The following is a 12,022-nucleotide window of genomic DNA, read 5'->3' on the forward strand; positions in this document are numbered from 1 at the left end:
GTCCTATAGAGTCACTATGAGTCAGAATCGACTCAATTTTTTTTTTTTTTTAATGAGTCTACTGATAGGGTCTTTAAGAACTCATTCTTCCTCTCAAATCATGATCCAGATCTATTTGTGGAATTTCTATAGGGTGGAAAAAGGTAGAGCCACTTTGTGATACAAAGATCTGCAAAATTACAATATGTAAATTATAGACATCAACAGAATCACAACGTCATTTTCTTTAGAATCATACAAATGAATTAACATGGAAAGAATTCAGAGGTAGGATATGACTCCTTTAGAATTGTGAAGGGTCATACAATTTTCGAAAGTGTTTAACAAGAATGTGTCTTGTTTGGCCCTTGTTTCACTGTGAGGAATGATAGCACTAAGCTTAATTTATAAATGACAAACCAAGGAAAAAAGCTATTATAAAAGTACTTATGATCACAGAAAAAATCAGAACATAATCAGAAATAAAACACTAGTATTCACAATCATCACGTAAGAACAACTCTACTAGATACCACTGATTACCCTTTCACCTTGCAGGAGAAATACACTGATACTAATAACACTCATGAAACCCTGGTGGCGTAGTGGTTAAGAGCTCAGCTGCTAACCAAAAGGTCAGCAGTTTGAATCCACCAGGTGCTCCTTGGAAACCCTATAAGGCGGTTCCACTCTGTCCTGTAGAGTCACTATGAGTCAGAATCGACTCGATGGCAACGAGTTCAGTTCGAGTAACACTCAAGAAAATTATCCAGGGAAATGCATACTATGAAAAACAAAATAAAACAAAAAGCGAGGAACTGTATACTTATCTCAGGTGCTAACCTTTTAATCAAAACTGTTCGATAATAAATCTACATAAGTGGTAAAAACCTAGAAGAAAACTGTACCTATATGGTGGGGAATTCAATTAGTGAATTATTAGAATTCTATTATATAAGTTTTAAGAGAATAGGGCTTTATATCTTGAAATTCATCACAATTACCTCCATTTTCCTCTCCATTAGCATTTGCCTCAGCCATTTCTGTGCCATCTAATTCAGACTCACAGCCTAAATCCAATGTTCCATCAGCTGGGCACGATGACTCTTCTTTCTATGTTATTAAAAGGAGAAAAAGAAGATAATTTATGGAGATATATTAGCAACTGAAAACATTCAAAATACTTTCAGAATCTTGAAGTATTACCATATTGATGATTTGGATTTTCAATAATAATTCACTTTTTGATGGAATCACTCCTCGGGAGGGGGGCAAACTGGGAATAGAACATTGTTACTGCTGATTTTTTTGAAACTCTTTTAAAATTTGTACTGAAGTTTCCTTTTGACATACGTTGTATCCATTTCTTCAATTCTACATTCTTCCTCATGTAAGAAAACGTCTTAATAACTCAGAATTTTAAGAAGTATATTAAACACCCAAGTAGCTACAAAAAGCAACTGAAATAATACAAGTCCTTTTATTTAACTTGTGTTATTTTCTGAAACACACAGGGACAAGAGCCAGATGCTTAGTAGCTGAGGAAGAATCCCTGGTTCCTTGCCAGGTATAACTTTTGGTATTTAAAAAAAAAAACTTCTCAAAGGAAATGAATGAACTTTAAATATAATCCATCATTTATTAAGGTTTTTTTTTTTAATTTGCAAGAAATAATATAATGGTTTCACTTGTTCTAATCTATGCAACCATTTGCAGATCATGAGCTTTTGTCCTTTTCTGGAATTTTCCTTTTAGATGGCATTTCCAATTCTAGATGGAATAAGAATTTAAAAAAAAAAAAAAAGAAAAGAAAAACTAAATTCTACTAAAATAATTAAGCCTCAGTTACCTGAAGTTTTTTTAAATTTTATTTCTCTATTCTTCTCATATAACATGTATGTGTTATTTGTGAAACTTACTTGAGATCACTGCTTGTTTTAAAATTGAATACTTAATTAAATTAACAAATTTTCAAGCAGAATGAATAACTCTCTTATTTGTATAAAAAGACAGAAAGAAAGGCATGCAGGTATAAAACCTGTGTATCAACTGATGGTCATTAAGTCAAGTAACTTATAACAAACGTGATCATCTCAAGCTCCAGGCTGATGATCCATGGCGTTCCTCCACATAAATTTTCAAGAATCAAGAATTCTAAGGAAGCCACAACTATTTTCCATTGCCATATGTTACAGGGAGACAACAGATACATTTTCCTTAAAGAAAAACATCACTGTTTATTCTTAATATGAAATCACTTTTAAGACATATGAGAACACTTAAAAGGCATATGGGGTCATTCATCTACCTTTCACCCAAATCTAATTGTGCTTACCTTCACGTCTTTAAAAAAAAAAAAAAAAAAGGCATTATAGTAATAACTTAACAGACATAATATGCAGAACAATCCAACTTACTTTGAGAGCATAGAGGCCTGACTTTCCAGGGATTCTGAAGAATGTTCCATCCCCTATTCGAGTGTTAGTGTGAAGCATTGCATTCAGACAGGCTAATGGAGAGGTTCCACTAGAAAATAAAAGTGTGCAAAGATGAAGCAGTCTGAGATGGAGGTGCTGAGGCAAAACTGTTCTTTTAAGACTCTTTAAAATAAAAAAAAATAAAAAAAACCTCTTGCATGCCTTTTTAAAATAGCCTCTCAACCCAGAAAACATCTACATTACAATAAAGGGCCAGTCTAGTTTCACCAAAGTTAATCAGATGCATCTGTTTTATAGGCTTCAGGCAAAAAGTCTTCTGAATTAAAATTATGTTTTTATTCATAAAGCAATCAACACTATATTTTAAAGAAACCAAAGCTCAACATTTATGTGGTATTATTTTACAAATAACACCATGAAGCCTCAGTTTTTAAATATTACAGACAACTTGATGGTTGCACTTGAATGATCAAAAAAACCAAGTTCAAGGACAGCTCCATCCTATAGGTTGAAAAGCAACAAAAGAATAATAAGAAACCAGGGAAGAACTGATTTGAAATTACAAGTATTTAAGTTACTCTCAGGACTGCATTTCTCACACAGCCAGATGAGAATCTATGTCTGTGTTTATGTCTCTGATACAGCTTCTACAGTGACATCCTTTTCTCAGTTAGATATGTCAAATTAATAAATATGTGTTTGAGAATGGAGCCCAGCTAATAATTATGTTCTGTACTAAAGATGCAAGTGACTGAATGATTAAATCACTAGTGGTTTTTTTTCCAAAATAAATCAAGCAGCATTAAATTAACGATTACAAATATCAACATACATATACACAAGCATGACTGAAATGTATTCATACACTTGGGAAGATGTTTATGAAATGTATAATGTTTATGTACTCCCTGTGGTAGATTTTAGACTCCTTTTTGTGTTTTGTTTGCAAATTGGTATTTTTAAAGAGCTAGAATTATTGCTTTCATTTAATTACAATGTTTCCATATACATTTTACTTCCTAATATACTAAAAGATCAATAATGGGTCAAACCAATAGTGATTAGAAGCCTCACCCCCACCCCACATATGACTTAGGGGTTCTGCATATTTAACAGAAAACATTCTGGGGTAAGAAAGCCTTTAGGCTATTAAGCTTTCAAAGTTTCAATTTCTGGGTTAGAATCATTATTTTGCTACTAAATTAAAAGTTTTCTAAAAACCAAGATTATCAAATTTCTTTCTTACAATAAAAAATGCTCCTCAGAAAATCACCAGTTCAATGAAAAAGTCAAATTCGCTGAGTTGCCAGAACACATCATGGTCATAAAAGATTATAAGTACTGTAATAATAAGAACACTTTTTATTATTTTAGGAAGCAATTGCTCTGTGCCGACACATAAATATGACTCCATTGGGCCTGACAGGAAACAAGAGCCCTAACAGAAATTTGGTCATAATATAATGCAATTATAAAACTAAAGTACAACGGTAATAGTGCGGTGTGTTTATGTTATCTCTTTCCTCAGAAGCTCCTACAAGCTTATAGACCTCATTTCATTACCATCTCTCACAAAAGATTTTTCTGCTCTTATTTAAGTGGGCCCAAACATACTTATAGAGTAAAATGCATGCATCTCCCCAGAAATGTCTCTCTGTGAAGAAAGTCCAGAAAAATAATGTCATACATGTGATACTGTATGCTATAAAATATATTTTTTGTCATTCTACTTTATACAAAAGCATAGACAATTTGAAGCTTGTGACGATTATGCCAGATTTGCGGAGTTTTAATTTAGTGTAATTGTCAGAAATGTAGGCTTTCCACAGGGACTTGGAGAGAAGATGTTAACACTACACGTGAAACAGAATTCAATACATTAAAATAACACAATGTAGACTTAGTAACATTGTCCACCTCACACCAAACCTCACACATGTTCTTGACTTTATAAGGTCCTAATAACCATAATTCTAAGAACTCAGAGTTAAACCATTAAAGAATAATACAGATTTAAAAAAAAGTAAAAAGTACTAAAAGAAGTATAATTTAAAGTCACTATAATTTACATTTTCTTTCTAAAGTAAAGCAAAGTGAAAGTAATTGTAGAAGATAAACTGGCTATTAAGTAGCCAATTTACTGCTATACTTGCTGCAAACGTATGTGATAAGCACCTAGTTTCATACAAATAATAAGCTCTATTGAACATGAACATATTATTAAACTATACTGTTTATTAACTCAATATACTCAAGATTTACTTTGAAAATATATAAAAGGTTCAATTCACAATCACATGACAATATATCTTTGAAAGTCTCACTGACTACTGTACTGTTCCCCAATCTTTTCCAAAATAAACATATGAAATTTGTTTTATTTTAGAACTGTACCACACTGACATTTGGAAGAATTTGAAAACAATTTGCATTCAAATGTCAAATTTACAACTCAAATCACTCCTTGACTACTCACTTTGTTTTAAGCATATCATTGCATTTCTTTACAGGAAAAAAAAATACTTCCCATTTTATTTAAAAATGAGAAATCATTAGCATCAGAAGAATTAAATGATTATTAAAAGGTAAAGTATTTATTCATTGCAGAATATACATGGAAAATATACTTCAAAAACCTTTCATATTAGTTACTTGTTGCTATTATTCTCTCCCAACTCCACAAAACACAGAAAATTTGGACTGCTTTTCCTAAAGAAGTGTATGTCTGAATTAACTACTATTATTTTTATATACAGAAAACTAGAGCTGGTAAGTGCCCCTGTTGGGCCTGTTCTAAGGAGTAGCTATTTATTCAAAACAATGATTAACTGTTGAGTATAAAAGACAATGTGTTTTAAAAGTCTGTGTTTTTAGGTAGAACGAAAACCTACGTTAACATTTACTATTTTTAATTTATTAAAAAAAATTTTTTCTTCACAGTTAATGCCAAGGTTAATCAGCTCAGTCAGAATTACAAACTTAAATGTTTTTAAAAAATGTATATGAAGCAATAGCACATCAATGTGTTAACAGCAACAAAAAAAACTTTTGAAATTTCAAGTTACTTACTTTCTAACAAGATGAATTGGAAGAACCACGACATTCCGATTTATAAAAGAGAAACAAAGAAAAGGAAGTTAGTTTTCTGATTAAAAACACAATTCTGCATCTTACCATTTCAAAATAGGACATTGTACAGAAGCACATCAAACTGTTACATCTGGCTACCAATGGGGAAGTGGGGAGAAAAGAACTGGGGGGTTGGGGTAAAGGCGATTTCTACTCTCTTCCCTAATCTATAATGTTTCCATTTTGTTCCTGATGTACATGCATTCACTTATCAAATTATTTAATAAGCAGGACAATATTTGCTCCCCCACTCCAATTCTTTTCTTTCTTCGATTTCCTATAATTTGACCCTTTTACACCTGCCAGGAAAGATATACAGCTTAGTCTACTTTTTGTATTTCCCCATAGACTGTAGAGTTATGGAACCCTTCTGATTTGTTTTCATTTCCCACAACCCCTGAAGCAGAATGGGGTGGAATGTGGAGGCAGAGGAGCAGGCATAATTTAAACTGTCTAGACATCAAAGAACCCTCAGAGACACTTTGCAGAACTCCAGTGCTGTGTGAAATACAGAAAAACCATTGCTGTATCTCATCAAATTGCTGATGGAACACATAAAATTTTACTAATAGCGAATATTCAGTGAAGGAAATGGATGGCCTATCCATTTTAGTAATTTTAAAAACCAGGAAGAATACCTGGAGAATGCAATTGGAAGAATATTGGTAGTCATGACAAAGAAAATATCATAACTGTGGGCCTCTGGTTCTCTGTCTACAAAATAATAATGCATTATAAGACAATATTTAAGTAACCCAAATCTTAAACTATTTTATCTTATTATCTCTCAGTACAATTTTTCAATGAAACCTATTTCCTGAAAATATTTTTATATCTCATTTTCCAAATACGGGGACATAAAAAAAAAATCCTGTACTACATAAGTTCAAAAACTCAACAATTCAAAAGCAATTATTAAGCATCATTATTAAACAGTTACTATGCTAGGTGCTATTAATATAAATGAATAGAAACAATTACATATTCACTGTCTGTTCAAAAAAAAAGAGTAACAGCACCTTTTAAATATTTCTGGTATTGATACCTCAGAGAAAACATCTCAGTTATTATAAAGCATACATTTTTAAGAGAAAATTATGTGGGCCTCTGGGATGCAGGTAATGTTTTCATTCTTGACGCTGGATCTTTCTACTTACTTCGTGAAAATTAAATTTACTTAGGATTTGTGTACTTAAATCTACATATGTTACCCCTCACAAAAGTTTTTTTTTTAATGTTAAAAAAATGACTAATGCACTCTTAGATTTATGCCTATTTATGTAGATATTTAATGGTCATATCCCTCCCAGTGGAGAAGGATGATATACTTCTACTAGTGAATGAGGCAAACACACATAGGGACACAGTGTACATCAGCTGGTACACTGGGAACCTAGATGATTAAAAACTACCCTGGAAATCAAAGCCAAACGAACTTCTTACTCTTGAGAAATATCACTGGTAGACAGGAACTCCCTAAAATGACTGAAAATAAAACCTTAAAAACTAGAGTCCTTTACGTGTCATCTGAATAATCCCAGCACGTAAAATATTAGCCACAAAAGTGACCTACAGCAACACTGAAATTTGATATAGAAGAAAAACAGTATCTCAAACTCCACAGCACCTGGAAGAAGATCACTAAAGAAAGTCTTTAATGACCATTGACATACAAGAAATAACAAAGTTTAGACTTTAGAAACTTAAAAGGTACAAATAACCAATCAACTCAAATAAGAGAGAGAGGCCATATATAAAAGGAAGATATTTCTAGGTGAAGAATGTCTATGTGACTTTCAATATGCAGTATGTTTCTAGTGTAAAGTCAGAAATGTACTCCTGGCCCTCTTTTATCAGGTTAGGATACTCAGGCAAGAAATAACTGTCGAGTGGCACACACTGGGCAATTTTTAACTGTTATGTTTAGAGGCAATTTCAGACTCCAGACCTTCACATGCGGCTCTGTTAGCTTGAACAATATAAAAAGATATTCTTCTTGGAATACAAACAGACATTTGAACTTGGATGTTTTATCTACTTTATAGAGACTACCAAGGTACACACGATAGCCTATAGTGATTCATACAGACATAGTCTGGTAAACTGACATTTTGTTTTAGGAGCCAAAAATACTAAACCACTAAAACAAGGATAAAAGATTACTTAGTATTATTTTTAAATAGGGTATATGAGGAAATTAAGGGGCCCTGGTCGTGAAATGGAAACTCTAGTGGTGTAGTGGTTAAGAGCTACAGCTGCTAACAAAAAGGTCAGCAGTTTGAATCCACCAAGTGCTCCTTGGAAACTGTATGGGGGCAATTCTACTCTGTCCTATAGGGTTGCTATCAGTCAGAATCAACTCGACGGCTACGGGGTTTGGTTTGGTTTTTTTTTTGGTGGTGCAATGGCTAAGTGCTCAGCTGCTAACCAAAAACTCGGCAGTTCGAACCCACCAGATGCTCTGCAGGAGAAAGATGTGGCAGTCTGCTCCCACAAAGATTACAGCCGAGAAAACCCTACGGGGCAGTTCTACTCTGACACACTGGGTCACAATGAGTCAGAATCGACTCAATGGCACGTGACGACAACATAAGGAAATTAAGAAATAGCCCTACACAAGTATAAACAAAAACATACACAGGACTGATATTATAATTTTTAAAGAGCACCAACTAAAATATGAGGTGAGGTGCTTATCTTTGATTATATACATCCAGTGAAGAACATGCCACGTGTATCACTAGATATTGGCAATTTTTCCTCCACAATTATGCATGTCATGCCATGCCTTAGTGCCACTGCTGTGTAGGAAAGGCAGCAGCGTACAATGATTAAGACTGTGGGTCAAATCAATAAGCCAGTCAGCTTGGGTTAACTGCAGACTACACCATTTACTAGCTGAATGACTTCGACTTAACCTCTCTAGGTCTCAAGTTTCTCAACTATAAAATGTGACTAATAAAAGTCACTATTTCACAGGAGATTATTCTGAAGGTTAACTAGGCTAACACATGTAAAGCACTCAGAACTGTGTCTGGCATGTGGTAAGTGTTCAAAAAATGTGAGCCCTTATGTTTTTTCAGTATTACTACTACTACCACTCAAAGTAACCAAAATCTAGAAGTATGAAGGATGGCAAGGGAAACAAATTAATATTACATCGCTTGTTTAAAGGGCTGGTTCAGGCAAGAATTTGTTTAACTTCTAATTTCATTTTCCCCTCATTAGCAAAAGTAAGTGAAGACACGGACATACATACAATCCTCTTCCATGTCTTTCACATGTGAATGATACTGAAAATAAGTAATAACATATTCAGTAAGGGGAGAGAGAGAAAACTGATAATAATAAATAGTCTTATTATCATAGCCACCATTTACTGAGCACACATATTGTGCCTGGTGGTTCAGTGGTTAAAGCACTTGGCTGCTAACCAAAAGGTTGGCAGTTCGAAACTACCAGCTGCTCCGCAGGAGAAAGATGTGACAGTCTGCTTTCATAAAGATTACAGCCCGGGAAACCCTATGGGGCAGTTCTGTTCTGTCCTACAGGGTCGCTATGAGTCAGAATCAATTTGATGGCGCTAAGATTGGTTTGGTTTTTGGTTTTACTGTGCCTGGACACACAACCATAATCCATATTCCTAACAGTCGCCATAAAATATAAACATAATTCCCAGTTTCACACATGACTGAGGCTCAGAGGTTAAGAACCAAGTCAGATGACAAGGGACAGAGCTAGAATACAATTTCTAATCTGATTCCAAAGCCAATCTCTTTTCACTATCCCACATTCTCTCTCCATAGAGTTACCTCCTCCATTTAATTTACCTTGGCTGCTAATAAAAAATAGCACTACTGAGGGAAAAAAAAAAAAAAAGTTAGTACATAAAGAAAAGCCAGAAACTACTAAACGGTAAGGTGCATGGCTCTATCTCCAGTCAACACTGTCCAGAGCCATGTTTTCCCCAGGGTAGATTTCTAATACAATAAAGAGCTAGGCTGCTATTGACTATCTTCCTTGGGTAATGCTATCCACGGAAAGCAAGGATGAAAGAACTTGGAAAGAAAATGGTAGAGAACTCAAATTCGTAATTGAGATAACTCTTTGTAAATTAGATTAATAAAGAATAACACATTACATTCATGGAACATACATTTATTGTATTGCTTAAGCTCAGTGTTTCCTAAACATATATAGCAAAGGAATCCTCCCCATCATAATACTTATTAACATCTACTAGAGTTTGCCAAGAAATAGACTTGGGGAAACACAACTACGCTATACTCACATGGTTAGGATCATTATAAAAACGTACCTTGTAGTTATCTCTCCCAGGAATGTTTAATTTCATTAATCAGCTGTTAAAAACAACTATTTTAAAGGTTTGTAAAATATGTTTTCCTGTAAAAAAAACAATGTAGTGTGATGATTATTTTTCCATGTGTAAATTCACAAAATTGAAAATTATATCTAGGAACTTTAAATAGTTTTTTTAATAATTGTTGTTGTTGTTAGGTGCCATCCAGACAGTTCTGTCTCATAGCAACCCCATGTACAACAGAACAAAACACTACTGGGTCCTGCATCATCCTCACGATCGTTGTTATGCTTGAGTCCATTGTTGCAACCACTGTGTCAATCCTTCTTGTTGAAGGTCTTCCTCTTTTTCACTGGCTCTCTGTTTCACCAAGCATGATGTCCTTCTCCGGGGAACGATCCCTCCTGATAACATGTCCAAAGTATGTGAGACTAGTCTCGCCATCCTTGCTTCTAAGGAGCATTCTGACTGTACTTCTTCCAAGACAGATTTCTTCGTTCTTTTGGTAGTCCATGGTATATTCAATATTCTTCACCAACACCACAATTCAAAGGCATCAATTATTTTTTGGTCTTCCTTATTCATCATCCATCTTTCAGATGAATATAAGGCGATCAAAAACACCGTGGCTTGGGTCAGGCGCACCTTAGTCTTCAAGGTGACATCTTCCCTTTTCAACACTTTATAAAGAGGTCTTTTGCAGCAGATTTGCCCAGTGAAACGCATCTTTTGATTTCTTGACTGCTGCTTCCATGGGTGTTGATTGTGGATCCAAGTAGAATGAAATCCTTGACAACTTCAATCTTTTCTCCGTTTATCATGATGTTGCTTATTGGTCCAGTTGTGAGGATTTTTGTTTTCTTTATGTTGATGTGTAATCCATACTGAAGGCTGTGGTCTTTGATCTTCATCAGTAAGTGCTTCAAGTTCTCTTCACTTTCAGCAAGTAAGACTGTGTCATCTGCATAACGCAGGTTGTTAATGAATCTTCCTCCAAACCTGATGCCCCATTCTTCTTCATACAGTCCAGCTTCTTGGATTATTTGCTCAGCATACAGATTGAATAGGCATAGTGAAAGGATACAACCCTGACGTACAGCTTTCCTCACTTTAAACCACACAGTAACCCCTTGTTGTGTTCGAACGACTGACTCTTGATCTATGTACAGGTTCCTCATGAGCACAATGAAGTGTTCTGGAATTCCCATTCTTCACAATGTTATCCATTATTTATTATGATCCACACAGTCAAACGCGTTTGCATAGTCAATAAAACACAGATAAACATCTTTCTGGTATTCTCTGCTTTCAGCCAGAATCCATCTGACATCAGCAATGATATCCCTGGTTCCATGTCCTCTTCTGAATCCAGCTTGAATTTCTGGCAGTTCTCTGTGGATACACTGCTACAGCTGCTTTTGAATGATCTTCAGAAAAATTTTACTTGCATGTGATATTAATGATATTATTCGATAATTTCCACATTCGGTGGGATCACCTTTCTTGGGAATAGGCATAAATATGGATCTCTTCCAGTTGGTTGGCCAGGGAGCTGTCTTCCAAATTTCTTGGCATAGACAAGTGAGCACTCCAGTGCTACATCCATTTGTTGAAACATCTCAACTGGTATTCCGTCAATTCCTGGAGCCTTGTTTTTCGCCAGTGCCTTCAGTGCAACTTGGACTTCTTCCTCCAGTACCATCGGTTCCTGATCATATGCTACCTCCCGAACTGGCTGAACATCAACCAATTCTTTTTGGTATAGTGACACTGTGTATTCCTTCCATCTTCTTTTGATGCTTCCTGCGTCATATAATATTTTCCCCATAGAATCCTTCAACATTACAACTGAAGGCTTGAATTTCTTCTTCAGTTCTTTCAGCTTGAAAAATGCTGAGCATGTTCTTCCCTTTTGGTTTTCTACCTCGTTCTTTGCACGTCATTATAATACTTTACTTTGTCTTCTCAAGTTGCCCTTTGAAATCTTCTGTTTAGCTTTTTGACTTCATCATTTCTTCCTTTTGTTTTAGCTACTCAACGTTCAAGAGCAACTTTCAGAGTCTCTTCTGACATCCATTTTGAGCTTTTCTTTCTTTCCTGTCTTTTTAATGACCTCTTGCTTTCTTCATGTATGATGTCCTTGTCATTCCACAAT

General features: G+C 34.8%; 1 protein-coding gene across 1 annotated transcript in view; it reads right to left on the reverse strand.

The window, feature by feature from the left end:
• ASXL3 (ASXL transcriptional regulator 3) overlaps window positions 1-12,022 on the reverse strand; it is a 162,104-nt gene that overhangs the window by 121,192 nt on the left and 28,890 nt on the right. Inside the window, exons 2-3 of the mRNA XM_023741179.1 lie at window positions 2,397-2,505; window positions 984-1,092 (exon numbers count right to left, since the gene is read on the reverse strand). Coding sequence (XP_023596947.1) covers window positions 984-1,092; window positions 2,397-2,505 — 218 coding nt within the window. The remainder of the gene's footprint in view (window positions 1-983; window positions 1,093-2,396; window positions 2,506-12,022) is intronic.

This window comes from Trichechus manatus, unplaced genomic scaffold, assembly GCF_000243295.1.
Source record: "Trichechus manatus latirostris isolate Lorelei unplaced genomic scaffold, TriManLat1.0 scaffold00175, whole genome shotgun sequence".
Classification (NCBI taxonomy): domain Eukaryota; kingdom Metazoa; phylum Chordata; class Mammalia; order Sirenia; family Trichechidae; genus Trichechus; species Trichechus manatus.